Source organism: Acartia tonsa, chromosome 12 (assembly GCF_053477335.1).
Source record: "Acartia tonsa isolate MP-2025a chromosome 12, ASM5347733v1, whole genome shotgun sequence".
Lineage (NCBI taxonomy): Eukaryota > Metazoa > Arthropoda > Copepoda > Calanoida > Acartiidae > Acartia > Acartia tonsa.
In genome coordinates, this window is record NC_137271.1 from 19831795 (window position 1) to 19852176 (window position 20382).

At 32.5% G+C, this 20382-nt stretch overlaps 2 protein-coding genes across 2 annotated transcripts in view; one reads left to right on the forward strand and one right to left on the reverse strand.

Annotated features, from left to right (window-relative positions):
• The window catches only part of LOC145333498 (neuronal calcium sensor 2-like), a 39300-nt gene that overhangs the window by 8036 nt on the left and 10882 nt on the right, over nt 1-20382 (reverse strand). The window contains exons 7-9 of the mRNA XM_080178650.1: nt 19928-20018; nt 19050-19127; nt 15424-15500 (exon numbers count right to left, since the gene is read on the reverse strand). Of these exons, the coding sequence (XP_080034776.1) occupies nt 15424-15500; nt 19050-19127; nt 19928-20018 (246 nt within the window). The remainder of the gene's footprint in view (nt 1-15423; nt 15501-19049; nt 19128-19927; nt 20019-20382) is intronic.
• Nucleotides 152-8397, forward strand: LOC145334383 (uncharacterized). The gene is made up of 11 exons (XM_080179837.1): nt 152-208; nt 1114-1170; nt 1460-1505; nt 2014-2126; nt 2619-2719; nt 3479-3590; nt 4471-4539; nt 5464-5582; nt 5908-5987; nt 6315-6393; nt 8207-8397. Exons 1-10 carry the CDS (start codon nt 152-154, stop codon nt 6341-6343), a joined length of 783 nt encoding a protein of 260 aa, XP_080035963.1. The 3' UTR covers nt 6344-6393; nt 8207-8397.

The following is a 20382-nucleotide window of genomic DNA, read 5'->3' on the forward strand; positions in this document are numbered from 1 at the left end:
CAAAAAAAACGACTAAACGTCAGAGCTGCCAGCCCTTACTGTTCCAACTTTAATGTTCAATTTATTTTTCCCCCTTATTAGCTTGTTATGCTGCATTTTTTTTCCAAAACTTATTTATCCACTGGTCCAGGGTGGTGGTGGTGGATCCAAGATGGGGGGAGTTGGCGGTAGTAACTCCACTGTCAAGATTATGGTCCTTGGCAACAAGGTGAGTTGAAATAAAATTTTAAATTTATGGTTGTTCTGTTTATAAACTGAATGATTTTTTTAGATAGATTAATAATAATCAGGGATAGTGATCTGATGCATTATGCACATTGCATATAATAGGATTCTCAAATTATTGTCGGATTAATCCAAAGGGGTAGTTTCACGAAATGCATTTGAACTTAATTTAGTGAACCGCATATTTTTTGCTAGTTAATAGGTTTGTCTATATTTATATGGCATATATTTGAAACAATTTAAATTTTCTACCACGTAGTTTTTAAAATATCAAGACTTGAAAATCGTCTTTTTGTGATATATGCAATTTAACTGACGATTTCTAAGTCTTGATATTTTAAAAACTATGTGGTAGAAAATTTAAATTCTTTCAAATAAATGCCATATAAATGTAGTTTAACCAATTAACCAGGAAAAAAATATGCAGTTCAATAAATAAGTTCAAACGCCTTTTGTGAAACTATCCCTTTGTTGAAAAACTGCTTGATACAGGATAATGTTTATGGACATACTTACATTTTTAGGACTTGATTATAGAGTTGGTTTGCTTCTTTGTTGTTACAGGATCAGTAAACAAAAAATCAGAACAATTGGACAATCATATCACATAAAAATTTGTTGTTAAAAAATTAAAAAGTCAACATGTTTAAAATGGACTTACTGACATTATGGTAATGATTATAGAGTTGCTACGCTTTCTAAATCATACCTAACTACTACAGGAATCACCATGCAAAGTTTGAAATCGATAGGATAATTCTAACATGCCTTAAGATTAACGAAAAAAGCTATCCATCTCAGACGTACGGACGGACCAACCCTAATTATAGAAAAGCTTCACTTTTATAAAGTGTTAGGCAAGGCTCTTCATTCAATTTTTTGTTCCAGGATCGGCCCGGCAGCTCACAGGACTCTAGAAGGGATGATAGGAAATCCATTGAAAAGGTATTTAATATTTTCATTTGAAACCAGTGGATTAGAAACGGTTCTCATCAATACTAAAATTATATCCAGTTTTCTACGAATAATGTAAATGTACAATCATAAGATTAAAATAATTTTTTTTGTCCATGCCTCCGTTGGGGCTAAAAAAGGTTTTAATTTTATAATTGTACATTTTATCTCTGCGGAAAGCTGTTTATAATACAATTTGATAAATAACTATTTATTCAATACTTCAGGTATTTCCCCTGCCCCCGCAAGACCATGACCGCCAGAAGTCTGACGGTGACAGCAACCAGTCCCCGGGCACAACTACAACGGTCCAGACTCCATGAGAGGTATCACAGACGGCCTACCCCAGAGGGAGGGGGGTAGACGCAAACAATAGGATAAAACGAAGGTAGCAATTCATCCTATTGCATAAAGTATTAGGTTTTTTTGTCTTTTGCCTAAGATATCAATAACTACTGAACAGATTTAGTTTTCCATTCAAGGGAAGCTTCTCTAAGGTCTCGGGATGGTTTTAGGCTATTAGAGATTTAAGTTTGGTTTCCTTTCACTTTTCAAATATTGAGCCCATAGATGCTAGTGGTGCTGCCGCTAGTATGAAAAAAACCCCACTCCCCTCTAATAAGTTTGAGGCTAAAAAGGTTAAATAAAAATTATTAATACGATTATTAGCCATGCTGGGTTTTAAATTTTCTCACAACATGACAAACAAAAGCACATGTATAATAAAATTATTGGTCGACAGATTTGGACACAATATATTTGGAACTAAACATCATAATTCAAGAAAAGTACCAAAATTTTTTGTAGTAATATTTTCATATCGAATATGTTTAGGAGATTTCAAACTGAAAACTTCGGATAAAAATGTGCCGCCAATTTTATCGCCTTCCAACGTTCCCCCGACGGTCAGCATAAATGCCTCACCGGCAATGGGCAATGACCAACAGGTAAAGTTTTTATTTCTAGAGTTGCCACATCATTTATTCTTTCTTCCTTACAATTCAGAATTTTACCGAATCAAACATCAATATAGAGTTTGATTCGGTAAATATGTACTTCAGAGGTGTATATTCTGCACAAGATTTATTTTTCCCTGCTGCAAAATATTTGATTATTTTCCCTCCTATTCCCCCCCCCCCCCAAGGAGGGGGAAAAAAGAAATATTTCTAGTACTCTTTATATTATCCATTTTCCCCCCTGTTATTTGTTTTTCTTGTTTTTTCCCATCATGGAGGGTTAATAAAAATGGAAAAATGTTTTCATGACTGCTTATTTCTTCTGTATGCCCCCCTTCAACATATTTTTTATTTCCTTCCCCCCTCCCTTTTTATCAGGATCAAATTTCATTTGCAGAATATACACCCCTGAAAATATATTAAAGTGAGGATCACTGTTTTTGCTGCATTTCACCATATTATTTATGTTAATTGCCTATCTAGGACAGCGGACGGCAGTCTGGCAGCCGTCCTCATGACCAGCGGCCGTCCATCAGTCCCAGAGATTCCACTGGACCTACCCCTAATCAGCATGACAGGAATGGGTTTCATACATTTGATTTAATGATTCAGCAATAATCTTTGAATTATGATATGTTCAAATGTACCAAATTCTGTTTTTTTAAAATACCTATTGCTCATAGGCGTCCAAGGGGGGGGGTAATGGGGCGATTACCCCCCCCAAACGATTTTGGGGGTGCCGTAGGCACCCCCAACCATTTAGGAGGGGGTATTTACCCCCCCCCAAAAATAAAAAATCTCTAATAAAAAAAATTTTTGCGCGCTTCGCGCACATTTTTAATACTATATATTTAATAAAATTTTAATTACCCCCTCCCAAAAATTTTACCCCAGGGTAAATTTTTAGGGGGGTAAACTAAATTTACCCCTGCCAACAGATTTCAGGGGGGGTAATTACCCCCCCAAGCAAATTTTACCCCCAGGGTAAAAATTTTGGGGGGAGTAAAAAAAATTTGCGGCGCGCTTCGCGCGCCATTTTACCCTCCCCTAAATTTTTTTACCCCCCCCAAAATAAAAAGCTTGGACGCCCCTGCTATTGCTAACCCCTGCGGGGCCAATAGATCCAGTGCCCTAAAGCATTAGAAGAAAATTATTGGCCCCCACCCCCTGCTTTTAATTTATTTCATACACAATAGGATGGGAGTAAATTTGAACTAAATATTATACAAGGTACTTTGAGAAAAAGATTAAGCGACATTTCTTTAATTATAGATAGGTATGATTTACACAAAATTGCTCATGAAATAAAAATGTTTGAAAATCACAAATGAATACAGGAACAGTCCCCGTAATAGCGTGGCTACCGGCCTGCCCCCAGGAATGGGAGGACCCCCCACGGATGGCGGAGAAATGGGTGGAGCAACCACACCAAAACCACTTTCTATCCGTAACCAGGTAAAAAATCTCAATATGAAAATGTAAATCAAAACTAGAGAGTAAAACACTAGAGGGGGAAGGGGTTAGATAACTGTTATGTTCCCATCCCAAGAGCCTTGTGTCAACCTACAATTGGGTCTTTAAAAATCAACCAATATTGTCGGGAATATTAACACAGCCAAGTAACAGAAAAAATAATTTGCTAGCAGACAAAAAGGTTCTTGGAAAAGGGGGACAGGTAGTTATCTGTATACATCTATACTTACTATAGATCTTTTTATCAAAACTAAACACTGAATCACTTCATTATGCAATTTACATTTTGCTAAATTTGTCTATGGTAGTCCATAAGTGTACAGCTTTACAGTACATTGTTTCTACTTGTTAAAGCAACACATATGATAAAACAAAAAGATTCTGTTTAGAGTAAAATGCTTATGTATCAATCAAAAATTATATTTTTTGATTTTGTACTGATCCACTTCATTTTGCAAATCCAAAGAAAATCAATGGGAAAACATTTATTTTGCAATTTTCTCCTCTTTTAAACATTGATTCTGATAAAATAACAATTTCTTAAACTGTTTTTAACCTATTTTCAAATGGGGTGTCATAAATATACTAGGACACCTATAGAATCAGACTGCAGAGCCAAAATTTGAATTAAGTCCCCAATAAACTTTTTTTGGGGGATTTAAAAATTAATTTTTAATGTTGCTCTGGTCATTTTGACTAGAGCAAAAGGTCTTTTTTACTCGGGGTATTATTGTGGCTTTTAGAACAATTTATATAATTAAATTTTAAATTTTGCCACCCCCCCCCCCCCCCCCCCCAACCCTAACCTTTTTTTAACCTGGTCTAGAACATTTTATGTTTCATTAATCTGTGTTATTTTAAGGTAAAGAAGCCCTGGTCTCATTGTAAAAAGGAGTTTGCTACGTCTTATCTTAGTGTGCATATCAGACAGGTTAGTTCACTTTCATTTGGGAGGAAGGGACTAAGTTTGATCAAATAAAAACTTTGGGAACTTAAATGAACTTTTGATTGGGTAGTACAAACTAGCAATGTTAAAACTTTTCAACAAAATATTTTAATCTTTAGAAAGGGTTGTTTTGTTGATCATAATTATTTCTTTCTCAAATGTTACAATCAATTCGATAATGACATAATTTTTATGCTTTAAAAGATATGAGATGAAAATAATTTTCCTTCTGATAAAGAGTATAAAAATTTAGAATGACAAAACCAATATAAATTGATATTTCATAAATATAAATCTTGTAGAATACTTTTATGGTCTTAACCTTTCTTCTTAAAAGCAAAGCTTTTCTAAGATAAGTTTTGCGACAAATTACTTTGGTACAATTTTGTTTTGACTTATGAATAAACTTTTTTTGGCCGATACAATAGAAGACAGTTAGGCAAGCCTTCCATGTGTAATACATTTGAAAGGTTTAAAGGTAATTTATCTTGTCATTTGTCTAAAAGTTAAATCTGATTTCAAGTAGCAGCGCTACTCTTTAATTGGTACTCACTATTGTGTTGTCTTCACAAGTGTGTGTTATTAGATTTTATTTTTAGTAGCGAAGCTACTCTATAATTTTTATAAACCAAAACTTTTAAATCTCTACCTAACCTTAGCTTATCCAAAAGAGGATTTGTGTCTAACAAGTCTCCAGATACTAATGCTACAACAATATTTCTAGTGTTTTTGGCCAATATATTGAAAGATTAGATGTGAAATTGTTTGAGAATATTTTTTCTTGTGAAATTTCAAAGTTAAAGGACGATTCTAACATGATTTAATTCACTAACGCTTATTCTATGCATGTATCAAGGTATACCTATATAGAAAAAGATTTGCCTAAAAATTATAAATTAATATTTTCAGGCTCACTTGAGTTCTTCTCTGACGAGTTTTTCCAGGCTGAGATTCAAACTGGAAATGGTAAACCTGTTCCAAGCGGAAACTTTGAACTTGCTGAGGCCCTCAGCTTGTGGTGCTTCAAGGTATAAGAAGTTAAAATCAACATTCACAAGTTTTGATAGGTTTATGTTTTTAAGTATAAGTGAAAATAAAGAAAGATGTATTATATGACTACAAATAAAGTGGACTGAAAGATAAATAGATACCTAAAATGTGGGTAAAGTAATTTTCAACCTAATTTTTTAACCATCATTTATTGAATTTTAAACATGTAGGCGACCAAAAGTTTAATTATTTTAAGGTCTTAAGTATACTTTTAATCTAAAGTGTTTTTATCATTGAACCCCCCTTCCTTACTCTTTCGATAAAACGGTATAATAATGAAATTAATGTTTTTTTCTTATTCAGGAGCGTGGAGTTCTCCGTGTGGATGGAATCCAACATTCTAAGCTTGGTGAAGGAAGTGCCCCTGAGTTCTATACTATCAGGTTTGTCACTTATTTATAAGCACATTTTAATAATTTGTTACCTACCTCTATGTAATGGATACTTAATTACTTGGATCTTACACCAGATTTTAATGTTCTCCAATTGAGTGAAACTTGTAGCGGGCTAATTAACGATTCCGACCTTCCTCTTCCTTTTTTCTTCCCCTCCCATCCTATTGAATAGACGAACTGACCAATAACCGATTCCTTTAGCAAACTAATTTGATGACAATTTTTCCATTTTTATAAGCTTTCCCAGAACATATAAGAAGCCACACTGTAAAGGAGAAACATATCTACACACCCACAAAATTTTTATTTCCTTAGGGAGATGGTTCAGTTCTATATTGACGTGAAAGAGAAGGTGAATGGAGAATGGGTACCCTACCAGGCCACGGATATGCAGGTCAATATTTTATTTTTCATACTTCCGAATTGTTTTAGTGTTTATAATCTTAAACTAAATTTACAAATTGAGCTTAAGTACCTACCTAGGTACTTTCCAAGTTCGTTTGCTTAAACACCTACATCTTAATTGGTTTGTACAAATAGTATTGTCATAACTTTTCAACCAACTTTTGAAGGATAATTTTATATTGTTTATCATGATTGAGGATGCACATCAATAATTTATTTTCCATTATCTTTTCCTTGAAGATCCCAGAATTGTGATCATACTCTTAATTTCAGGTTGAGTTTGTTAGGATTGACCCCTTTGTTCGCGCTAACATGCAAGTGAGCAAGGGAGGTCTCATCTATTTACTCCAAGACAAGGATCTAATAATATTTTAAAGCAAATTTTACATAAAAAAAGTAAAAAAAAATCTGAAGTAAGGGGGGGGGGGGGTTAATGGAACCATCTCGTTTAAATAATTCTTGATAGGGTAGTACAAAATAGCAGCGTGTGCAAGCTGTAAATCAATAAATAAAAGGCGTATATCAATTAATCCTTTATTGTCTTATCCCTTAGGATCCCTGATTATGATAATAGGATATAAGTGGATATTATGACAGGAGAAAATTAGTTTGCTAACATGAACATCTTTTATTAGTAAGTTCGTTCATCCAGTGGGATGGGATGGGATTTTATTTTAGCCAGCTACAATTTTCACTTTATTAGTTCATTTATCCAGTTGGAGGGGAGGAATGGGGAGAATTGTTATTTAATCCAGCTACAAGTTTTACTTTATTAGTTAATTTTTCCAGTTGGAGGGGAGGGGATGGGGAGAATTGTTATTTCAGCCAGCTACAAGTTTCACTTTATATAAAAGTAACAGGGTAAATGACTGTCTGTGTATATCTATATAAAAGTTTGGGTACCAGTAAAAATCAGTAAGAAATAGGGGACAATGGGCTGTTTATTACACTAGTCCCCGAAGTTTTCTTATTCGTTGACTTAAAAACTTTGAGGATGTTAGTCAATTTGATTCATTGATTCATTAAGTTGAGTGATCAAACATTTTAACAAGTAATTTTAATCTAAAGAAGGGGAAATTTTGAGTATCATTATAATATTATTGGGGTTGTACATCAATTTTTCGTCCATTGTCTCATCCCTCTAGATACCTGTTAATTCACTCTCCAAAAATTTCCGTCGAAAGTTTAAAAGAAATTAAAACTGTAAGTGGATGGGGGTAAATATTCTTTCTCTCTCCCCCCTTTGTTATACCATGAAACAAGAAAACGTAATTATAAAATATTGGGGACTAGTGTAATAAACAGCCTAATGACCTAATATTTTTTTTTTGGGGGGGGGCGGGTCCTAGGGGCGCTTTCTCTTTCCTTTCTACTTTCTTTTCCCTTCCCTAAAAAAAGAACCTTAGGTCCTTAGATGCTATCCTGTAAAAGAGAACCATATCAGTTCAGGGGTTAGCGAGATCCTTTGGTATAATCAGACAGACATCTTGTTACTTTATTATAAGGATATGATTTAAGGTTGAGGAAGGAGATGGTATATCCGCTGGATTAGAACCAGTTTTCAGTCATACTATCTGCATAATATCCGAGGAAAGCTGTCTATAATACGTTGATATAAATAATATATAAAACTTAGGGATCTAAAAGGGATAAGACAATGACGGATAAATTGATGTACATCCCAAATGTTAAGACACAAAATTAACACTTTTATAGAATACAATTATTGGTTGAAACGTTTAAAAACTCTACTTAATGAACCAACCAATCAAAATTCATTAATAGTTAATATATTTTTTCAGAAAAGCCAACCAGAGGCCGTGGGAGTGTCCTACAACTGCGCATGTTGTAGCGGTCATGGTGGTAACGGCGGAGGCGGCAGTGTAACATTCAACGCCGCATTTAGAAGCCGTTTTTGTGACATGCAGTACGCTGGAAAAAATGCGGAAGTGTTTAGTAACCGGACAACAGTTAAAAACACCGCCGTCGATAAGGGGGAGGGGGGTTAATGCAACCATCTCGTAATCAGTGAGCAAATGGTACTTAGAATTCGAATTTCGATCTCAACTTTTGTATGAGTAAATCCTTGATAGGTCTATTTTCCCTAAATCGAACAAAAAGTTGGAAAAGTAACGGCTAACAGCTTGCGGATAGCCGTTTTGCCATTTTTTGGATATCTATATTGCAAATTAGTCATGAAACCTATCTCCACATAATACTCTTTTCCACTCCAAAACGCTATTAAACGGTTCTAGACGGTAGCTGTTGTTACTAGAAGTTTTAAAAATGGTTATTGCTATCATTTAACATGAATTAAACCAAAAATATGTTTAAAAAGTTGATTCCTACATAATTGATGATGGATTTACCCTGAAAATACGCAAAAAAACGACTGAACGGCTGAGCCGCCAGCCGTTACTTTTCCAACTTTTTGTTCGATTTAGGAAAAAATATACCTACCAAGGATTACTCATGCAAAAGTTCAGATCGAAATTCGAATTCTAAGTGCCATTTGCTCACTGAATACGAGATGGTTGCATTAACCCCCCCCCCCCCCCCCCTTAGTGAAATTTTAATGAACCTGGTCCAATCCGTTAAAGTCACACCACAAAACTCATGTATAGAATATCAACTATATAAATGATTAATTATCACAAAAACAAAAAAGAGTAACCTTACTTGATAAAATTAATTTTAGAACTTTTAGATTATATACCAGTTTGTTTGAAATAATTGCTAGTCTAAAAATATAAATTATGCATATCTTTTTGGGTTTTTTTTTGTACAATTTCAATTGTTTGTTTAAAAAAGTGGAATGGAAATATGATTTTACCCTTATTTTCATATGAAAAGAGTTAATTTTTGATGTTTTACATAATGAAATAGTTGTTTATATAAATGTTAAAAAAACAGTCAAACCTTTTTTACTATTTGTCTCAGGGTATGTAAACATTGCATTTACTTTTTAAAAGCGAAGCTTTTCTATAATTAGGGTCGGTCCGTCCGTACGTCCGTCCGTCCGTCCGTCACGGATAGCTTTTTTCGTTAATTTAGACATGTTAGAATTGTCCTATCGATTTCAAATTTTGTATGGTGATTCCTTTAGTAGTTAGGTACGATTTAGAAAGCGTAGCAACTCTATAATCATTACCAAAATGTCCTTACGTCCATTTTAAACATGTTGATTTTTTTACTTTTTTAAATAGCTTTTTTCGTTAATTTAGGCATGTTAGAATTGTCCTATCGATTTCAAATTTTGCATGGTGATTCCTGTAATAGTTAGGTACGAGTTAAAAGCGTAGCAACTCTATAATCATTACCAGAATGTCCGTAGGTCCATTTTAAACATGTTGATTTTTTTTACATTTTTAACAACAAATTTGTATGTGACCTAATTATCCGATTGGTCTGATTTTTGGTATACTGATTCCTGGAACAACAAAGTACAATATTATAAGCGAAGCAACTCTATAATCAAGTCCTAAAAATGTAAGTATGTCCATATTCATTATCCTGTATCAAGCAGTTTCTCAACAAATTTACTTACAATTTTGCTTTGACTCTTATACATTCGCATTCTGATTATTCAGTTCTGACATTATACAAGTGTTAATGTCCGTTTGTCCTACCGTTTCAGAGCTTCGCTTTTATGGATGTTGTCATCCTTGTTTACATAAAAACTAATTAGAAAACATGGACAAATCAAACTTTTCATTTTAAAAAACTAAAGAAAAGTTCCCAAAGATGAAAACAAAAAATATACCTTACATAATCAAAAGCTTTACTTTTTTATCCCTTTTTTATTTAATTTTCAAAATCTAGTTAATGTTGTTTATAATTGTTTTTTTTTTATTGTGATAAAGTATAAAATGTTGTATTTTTTGTATATTAATAGTCATATATTGTTTTATAGTCAGCTTTCTGTAGATAATGAAAATTAAAAGCTTAAAATCAGTTTTGTTATACCTGCCGTTTAGAGCTTCGATTTTATGGATGTTGTCATCCTTGTTTTCACCATGATTTGTGAAATTATATAGCCTTTTTTAAAGTTTGTAGTTGTTATGTATATACAATTATTTATGTTTAATAAAAATTAAAACTGTTATTTTTTTTCTGTTTTAAGACTTTTGAAAAACTATTTGGTAGACCCGGTCGACCGATACACATTGCCCATAACTAAGAATATTTAGACAGTTTAGGCTTTTAGGTAACGTTAGTTTATAAAGGTTATAATTGACCCGCAGAGTTAAGCTCCTCGATTAGGTAATTAAAGGGGTAGAAGTGCCTTGGAGAGTTAGCCACCTATGGGTGGCTATAAATAGGTGAAAAATGTCAAATTAATGGGCATTCGGGGAAATGTAATTAAATCAACTAGATCCAGAAAGTCTAGTGCAGATAATATCCTCTAAAAATTTAAGATGCCGTCATAGCCATGGGACGCAGTTTTTATTTCAATACTGTTTCCATGCTTTTCTGAACACGAATAAAATATAACGCATAATCCTTATACTAAAGTAACAGGATGTTTGTCTGCTTGTTTGTCTGTGTGTCTGTACCAAAGGATCTCGCTAACCGCTGAACCGATTGGGTTCTCCTTAACAGGGTAGATTCTCATATGTCCCGTGAAAGTTTTTAACTATTTTGGGGGAGGGTACCACCACCCTCCCAAGAGAAATCACAAAAAATCGAAATACATAGACATATTTTAAATATAAAAAAAAATTAAGTGCCACTAAAGGCATCTAGGTGCGTAGCCGCTAGCAGTCATATATTTCAGTTCTGTTTTTAAAAATAAATTAGTTCGAGTAAGAAGAAAGTTCTTTTTGTACTTCGTTGATTTCTCTTTATGTTGTCTATTTTCTCTATGTTAGGATATGGCCCTGTAGGGGCAATAAACAAGCAAAATACAAAATTCTACCTATATCCTATCCAAGCTGGATGAATTTAAAAGTTAATTATTTTCTAGAAAATACAAATTAATTTATCTATGGAAAGGCAACATAAAGTAGATTTACAAAGAGCATAGCAAACATTGCAGTTTGCACTCGTTGCATCTTTATATATGATTTTTTTTGTCTAATCAACTCAGCCTATTATAGTAAGAAAGCCCCCTTTTCTCCCATCTCTTTTGAAGAGATTTTCTTCCCCCCTTCCCTTTCTCTTTCCCGAAACGTATGTGACGTAACTAAAACTTGTTCCGCAAATATTATACAAAATTGGGACAGTTTCCTTCTCGTCATGCTTTATGTTTTGAGAAAAAAAATGGAAAATAAAAGGCAGGGGGGCGGGGTGGAAGTTTTTTCCTATGCATTATACCTGTAGGGGAGCCTAACCATGCGGGGCTACCTAACCTGACCTAAATAAAAAATAATAAACCACACCCTATCCTCCTTATTTTCGATTTAGTTCTAAATGTTGGACCGGAGGGGATGGTTTCGTTCTCAACAAGACACTATGAAGGTAAACACCAAATTTTATTTTGTATTTTGTTCTAACTCCTTTTCAATAAAAGTATTAAGTGGGTATTGTTTAACTTATATATTTTCTTTTTATAAATTTGTTTCAATTTATTCCCAAAGTTTAATTTTACAATAAAATATTTTCATATTTTTGAATAATAGTGACCTCGCCCCAAGCGAAAATTTATTCTATAGTAAACCCATAATTTTTATAGAGGCCCTTTCTCTTTTATAGAACTAGCGGCTGCGCTCCTAACATCTAGGATCTATGTATTCAAAGGAGGAAGGAAAGTAGAACAAAACGACCTAAACTAAACTATTGACTTTTATTGGATCATCCGTTTTAGATTTGTTTTTAATTACATATGTTGTAAAATGTTCACATAAATGTTAATCACAGATATGTTTTTAAACTTTAATAAATATGCAGATAATAATTAGAACATGTAATTAAGAGCTATAGAAAAGCTATTTGACTATTATAGACAAGGAATTAGACTTATATTATAATAATTAGCAATACAAAAACACTTAGACACTCAATGCAGCAAAATACCTTGAAGGCAAAATGTTAATCGAACAATACTTCATTAACAACCTAAATGTTTTAGCATTTTCTTAAAAATCTATTGGAAGATTTAAATATGATTACCCTCTAGATATTTCCCCCCCACCCCCCCCCCCCCCCAATCAAAAGTGTTTTTTAATTTCCCCGGGTGTAAAACATTGGAGCAGTAAAAAAGATTAAACCCTCCCCCCTCAAAAAAAGCCTAATTATCTTCAGACCCCCCCACAAAAAAAAACATCTAATAGTTTTTATTTCAACTTTTGTGATTTTGTGTGGGGTAGTTCGAAAGTTATATGCCTAAGAAACTCCTAGGATGCTCTTTATAAAGCCTAAAAAAGGGAATAAATTTAAAAGCTTTTGGACAAATTTTCCTGAATGACGTCATATTAGAATAATCTGTTTCTCTAATAAAGATACTTCAGCAAATATTTTTTTAAGGGGGGTGATTTTTTTCTCACGTTTTCAGTGTTGTGTTTAACTGTTTAGTCAAATGAGCTTATTAAGCAAACAGTTCTTTTATGATAATTTCATATATATACATTTGGTCATAATTAAGAACAGTCTGATCTAATAAGCACATTTGACTGAACGGTTACATACAGAAAATACACAAAATAATGACCTTTTATTCCCAATTTTTAAAGGTACCGATTGAAACAAGCATTGAGCTGAAAGTGTTAGTTTATAATAATAAAGAAATAAAGATTTTTTATTCTCTAAATAGAAAAATAGAACAAAAAGTATTACTTTTAACTAAGGTGTAATAAACCTTGTTGTATAACAGAAATTGTAAAATCCAATATCAGAAACAAAATTAGTTTTACCTTACAACTAAACAAAAACTAGTGCATTATACAGCATGACCCTCGAAAAAGTATTTTTAAGCATCTGCAGCCCTTATTTCTCAATGAATTATTAAAAAATGCATATGTCCTTGTTCTCCATAGTATTCCACGTAAGTAGATATAAAAATATTTTTTTTACCTCCATTAACACCGGAGATTTTTAGAGCTAAAGTTTTGAAAAAGTGACTGAGAAAAAGAATTTTTTTTTGTTTCTCTTATTTTTTGGATAGTTATATTATGTTTTTCTGGCAATTGAATAATGAGACACAAAGAAAAACAAGTTAACTAAATATTTCTTTTTTATTCCACCAAAAAATATAAATTTTTAATGGCAAAAAATACTACTGAATGAATTGATTATTTGCAAATTTTAGGTTATTTATTAACCCTTATTTATAGAAAAGGATTAATTATGACAGTTGCTCCGCCTACTTTTCTGACATCTCAATTATTTAATAAGGGGTAAATTAAGCTTTTTAGACTAAAAAATCATTATGTTTTATTTTTACTTCTTTATAACTTTTTTGTTATTAAAGTTAGGATTGTGAAACAAAAACAATTTTCCTGCTATATTCATAGAGATTTATTTGGTTTTTTAATCTTAAACAATTTTGCCTAATAAGTAAGTTTTTCAAAATATCATTAAACTAAAAAGACTCAAAAAATATGTGTAAAAAAATGCTTTTTACTCAAAAACTAAATTTTTTATTTTATTTTTGTATAAAGTTTCTGCTAGTAACAAAAATAAAAGGATTTCTAGCTTAATTTTGCTAAAAAAGTCGTATCATGTTAAAAGTTACTTTTTCCTCAGTCACTTTTTCAAAACTTTAGCACTAAAAATCTCCGGTGTTAATGGAGGTAAAAAAAATATTTTTATATCTACTTACGTGGAATACTATAGAGAACAAGGACATATGCTTTTTTTAACAATTCATTGAGAAATAAGGGCTGCAGATGCTTAAAATTACTTTTTCGAGGGTCATGCTGTATACAGATTTATTTATTGCATTTTTTAAAGCAAAGCTTTTCTATAATTAGGGTAGGTCCGTCCGTCCTATTCATCTGATTTTTGAAACACTAATTTCTAGAACAATAGAGTACAATGTTATAAGCGAAGCTTCTCTATAATCAAGTCTTTAAAATGTAAGTATGTAAAAGTTTTGCAACAAATTTATTCAAAATTTTGTTAAAAATAATATATTTATATTCTGCTTGCTTATTCTGGAAAAAGTTTTGACACTCTTACAATTGTGAATGTTCGTTTGTTCTATCATATAAGTTCTTCACTTTTATGGATGTGGTCATCCTTGTTAGAGATTATCGTCATTTCTAGTGATTATATGTATGTAAATTAACCCTTATATAAAATAAAATTGTTGGTGAAAAAGTTTAGACTATGTTACTTGTAAAACAGTCAATCATGTATCAAACTTGTTCTGTATTAGTTTTTTAATTCAACGAATAAAAAAACGATCTTATGTTGTTCTTAAACTTCTCCGTAATTTAATGCTAAAATAGACCAATCACATGAAGGGATCTAAGGGATAAGGCAATGGCCGACAAATTGATGTACATCCCCAATGATGATACACAAAATAAACCCTTCTGTAGATAACAATCAGTAGTTTAAACATTTGAACACTCAACTTAATAAATTATTCAATTGAAATGAAAGTTCTTAAGGTTGTTAGAACTACGAATAAGAAAACGTTATTATAAGACTTTGGGGACTTGTGTAAGAAACAGCCCAACGTTTCGATCCACCTTCCCTGAATCTTATGTATCATTGTGTCAAAAGACATCCAATAATAATTTGTTTTAGAAAAAACTAGACACATGATTGGTTCAATTTGAAAAGTAAACACGTGATTGGTTCATTTTGAAAACTAGACACATGATTGGTTCATTTTGAAAACTAAACACGTGATTGGTTCATTTTGAAAACTAACTAAACACGTGATTGGTTTATTTTGAAAACTAAACACGTGATTGTTTCATTTTGAAAACTAGACACGCTATTGGTTTATTTTGAAAACTAAACACGTGATTGGTTCATTTTGAAAACTAGACACGCTATTGGTTCATTTTGAAAACTAGACACGCTATTGGTTCATTTTTTCGCCATATGTGTCCTTGTTTGCTCTTACCTTTGTAAATTCATCCACGTCTAGTTCTCCATCCCCATTGATATCCAGAGCGTTGAATATTCTGTGCGCCCGAGATGCTAAAATAATATTAGCCTATAATCTTGAAACGTTCATAATATCTTTATTACAAAGTAACAGTATGTCCTGTCTATTTTATTAACCACTAGCGGCTACGCCCCTAGAGGCCTCTAGTGGCATTTAAATTTTTTTTTATTTTAAATATCTAATTTGAGAAATAATTTGTCTCTGTTACCCAGGTTGTTTTTAGTATAGGTAGAATTTTTTTTTGTATTATAAAAATTATACAAAACATACAAAAGTACTATTGTATAATTTTTTTTTAAATTTTGTACAGTAAATTTTTTTTGGCAAAGTCCCCTTGTACATGTTGTATCAATTTTGTATATAAAGTTTGGGACTTAGCCTGATAATTGAAAAAGTGTACAACATATTAAAATTAAATTAAATATGTTACTATTAAACATAAAAGTACTATTGTAGACAAAATTGATACAACATGTACAAGAAAAAGATTAAGGGACTTAGCCAAAAAAAGGACAGTACAAAATTACAAAAAAATAATACAATAGTACTTTTGTATATTTTGTATAATTTTCATAATACAAAACAAATTCTACCTGATATTGTTCAAATTTTTGTTGCTAGGTGTCTTTCACTTTTTAGAATTTTTTTTTTTTAAATATTGTCTAACTCTACAATTTCAATTTTGTATCTTGGTTTTTTCTAAGTACAAAAATGGACTGTACAAAATTACAAAAAAATTAACAATAGTACTTATTTATGTTTTGTATGATTTTCATAATACAAAAAAATTCTACCTATACTAAGAACAACATGGAAAGACTCTTAATCTTCTTATTATATAAAGTAGTAACGATTTTTTGCCTACAGCTTAAGATTACATAGACTACTAAACTAATTGAATTCTCCTTTTAAGGGAAGGTTCACATAGGTCCTGTGATGGTTTTATGCTATCTTATTTTTAGATTTAAGCCCCTAGATGGTAGAGGCTATTTTTATGTCTCCTTATTACACTAAAAGGGGGGCAGCTGCACATGGACGTCCAAGGGGGGGGGGGGGGGGTAATGGGGTGATTACCCCTCCAAATGAATTTTGGGGTCACCCCCAAAATTTTGGATTTTCATTTTTTACCCCCCCCCCAAAAAAAATACCTCTATGAAATAAAGATTACCCCCCCCCCCCCCAAATAAAAAAGCTTGGACGCCCCTGCTGCAAGTGAATAATAACAAGGATGACAACAGCCATAAAAGCTAAGCTCTGAAATGGTAGGACAGATGAACATTAACTCTCATAGAGTGTCAGAACTTTATTTACAAAATAGAAATATAAAAGTTTTGAAAAAAATATATGTATATTTGTTGCACAACTTTTTAAAATACAGATTTCTGTTTAAGGACATACTGGCATTTTTAGGATTTGATTACAGAATTGCTTTGCTTGAAATCTTGGTACCTTATTGTATTAGGAATCAGTACTCCAAAAATCATATCTATCCGATGATTATATCACATAAATATTTGTTGTTAAAAAAGTTAAAAATCACAATGTTTAAAATGGACATACGGACTGATGCTAAATATAGAAAAGCTTCGCTTTTAAAAAGATATACATAGAGAAATATAAAAAAAGAATTCTATTATATAAAGTAGTTTAAGGCTTTATGTTCTGAAGCTTAAGATCTCAATAACTACTACTACTGCTTAAGCTTTCTATTTCAGGTAAGCCTAATATTTGTCTTGTGATTGTTTTAGGCTATTTTATTTTAAGTCGTAGATTGGTTTTTTGCTATTCTATTTTAAGTTTTGGGAAGGTTTTAGGCTTTTTCTCTCCCCTTTAAATACAGAGCCACAAGATTGTAGGGGCGTAACCGCTAGTATTATATAATGGATTATTATTAAATGGATTTCACACCAGATTATCATATACTTTAATAAAGTGAAACTTGTAGCTGGCTAAAAGAACAAACGCTCTTATCTACCCACTTTACCCCACCCCTCCCCTCCTACTGGAAGAACAAACTATCAAATCAGTGATATTCAAGTTGTGAACCATCCAATAAAAATTCAATTAAAGTACCCAAAGTTGTTAAGCAAAAAACAATACTAAGACTTTGGGGACTAGTGTAAAAAACAGCCCAAAGTCCCCTCCCTCCCTGTGTATAAAATTGTGGCGAGCTGGCTTTTATTCCTTTTTCAATGCACATTTAAAATGGATTGTAACAATTTTCTACCTTATATAGTTAAAATTTTTGCCGCTAAATGTCTCTTACTGTTTAGAAAAACTTTATTTTTAGGGGTTTTAAAAAATATGTATGGTTGTTTAAAAATGCAAGAAGTAAATCTTATTTAAATTTGTTTCCCTTTTAATTGTTTCTTTCAATATTTTGAAATATTTTGATTTTAATAGTTACAAAATTTAAACTATAGAGGTAAGTCAATCAAATCCAGTCTAGAGTAAAGTCAAGCCATGATAGAGTTGAAAAATAAAAATTTACACCCTACTTCAAATTATGAAGCTAAGGATGAGAATATTCCAAGTACTCTTATTATGCTAAAACAGAGTTAAACACATGGAAATATATCCCTTAACTCATTAAATTTTTTTTGATGAAATATAATTCTGTTCAAACTGTCTGGATGGCATCACATAAAAATTACAAAATTGTTAGTTCTTTTGGATAGAAATGTTAACAATTTGGGCTTACTTTTGCATCCCTTCGTATCAATTTTTTAAATGTTGTACGAAATTTGCAAGGGGTCCTAAATTTTTTCTTTTAAATTTTTGTATACATTTTTTGTGCTTTGTACTAATTTTTATTTGTATTAATTTTTACCGCCTCGTACTAATTTTCTAACCCACTAGATCACGGCCGAAAAGAATTATTGCATAACGATAGTATACTTTCGTAGAACCAACAAATTTTCTATACTATAGTATAACAAAATTGATACAATTTTAGAGTAAGACCATATATACTATCGTAAACAAAATGATTTACGAAAAAAAATTTCCACCTATACGAATGATAACCTGGGTATCAGCTGTTAAATTCATGCCTCTACGCAGCACGATTTTATTGCGATTTCTATTGGAAGGGTGGTGGTACCCTCCCCCAAAATAGTTAAAAACCTTCCCGGGACATATGAGAATCTACCCTGTTAAGGAGAACCCAATCGGTTCAGCGGTTAGCGAGATCCTTCGGTACAGACACACAGACAAACATCTTGTTACTTTAGTATAAGGATCTAGATCTTAAACTATCAACCCAGAAATACCTTCCTTCCTATGCCCCCTCCCCCCACAAAAAATACAAAATAAACCCATTCCTTTTTGACGCTAAGGGCCAGACAAATATTACATGGCAGTTTAAGTGCCTTATTGAACACAGAAACCCCACACTCATTGTCGGTTGTTTATTTATTATTGTAGGTCATATTAAGTACTGGGTAGCCACGAAGGGTTTGGGCCCTTCACGATTGTTAGGCAATTATTCCTGCTAATTTTCAATTTATTTCATGGGCAGGTGAGGGGGAGTGTTTCAGTGTTTGATGGATACATTGAGGGAAAGTAGCGACCATATTTACCTGCCGTATCAGTACTAACACCCTCCATACCATACAAAGTTTCAATAATTTCTACCATTTCTTCTCTTTCAATTGTTCCTTTAAAGTAGAATTTTTCAAATTTATAATTATTGGTAGTTACTAATTTAACAGATTTTTGTTTTAACATTAAAGACATAAAATCAATGTAATGAATTATTCAACCATGATATATTTAAAAAAAAACCATTAATTTAACTTAAGCATGTCTTTAGCCTTTATCAATTGATTATGTTGATTATAATTCTATTCTGAGCTGTATCTTTAAATCGTTTAGTTGTGCGCCAATTCGGGGCGATCCAGTTCGGCGCACCTAGATATAATTAGATTTCAATCTTTAAATCAAAATGGAAGGGCAAATCAGTGCGCCCAGTGGCGCGGTACTGGCGCGGCAATGACACTTAACTAGTGTCATTGCCGCGCCAAACCGGGGTGAACTGGATCGCCCCGATCTAGCGCACCACTAAAACGATTTAAAGATCCAGCTCTGAACAATAAACAGCTATTATACTTTGTGTATCTTTGACTATAACAAAGTGTTTGACTGTAATTTAAGTTTTAATTTCTTAGTAGAGCAACTTTTCTTTAACAAACCCGCGACCGTACCTGAACACGTAGCGCATCCGCTCGACGTCAGGAAAGTGATAGTTTTGTTGGTCCATAAGAAGGCGTAAATCATTACCATGCACAGTTAGGACTTCTCAGACAAAGGTGTGCAATCAAAGGATTTTTTAAATGTTAGATGTTACCTAACCTAATATCCACCAATCGGCCTTAGAGTATTGCATCTTATTACATCAGATGATGCCCTTGCAATCAAAGGAGAAACTTTCACCAATTAGATAATAGGTAATAACAACCTGAACCATCTTTATCATACATTTTGAATGCCCATCTCAGCTTCTCCTCTGGTGTGCCACTAGCTGTCATATCTGTTGCCAGCATAAACTCCTAAATAATCATCAGCATCGGAGATCTAAAGGGATAAGACAATGGCCGATAAATTAATATTCATCCTCTATGATAATACGCAAATTACCCCCTCTGTAGATTACAATAAGTGGTTCAAATGTTTGGACACTCAACCTAAATGAACCAACCGTTCAAAATTGAATAAAATTCCCGAAGGTTGTTAACCCAACGAATAGGAAAACGTTAACAGCCTAATTTCTCCTTTATCAAATTTTATGTATTGTTTTTTAATTGAAATAGTAGCAAATACAGGGACCGTAAGGGATAAGGCAATAGTAAATAATCTAATTAACCCCCTAAATAAATATATCTCAGTATCTCAATTATGTTTATTGTTCAGTTA

Coding starts and splice junctions, on each gene's coding strand:
- LOC145334383 (XM_080179837.1), top strand. CDS start 152: ATGGGGGGAGTTGGCGGTAGTAACTCCACTGTCAAGATTATGGTCCTT. Junction 209..1,113: donor TTATGGTCCTTGGCAACAAG/GTGAGTTGAAAT, acceptor TTTTTGTTCCAG/GATCGGCCCGGCAGCTCACA. Junction 5,583..5,907: donor TCAGCTTGTGGTGCTTCAAG/GTATAAGAAGTT, acceptor TTTCTTATTCAG/GAGCGTGGAGTTCTCCGTGT.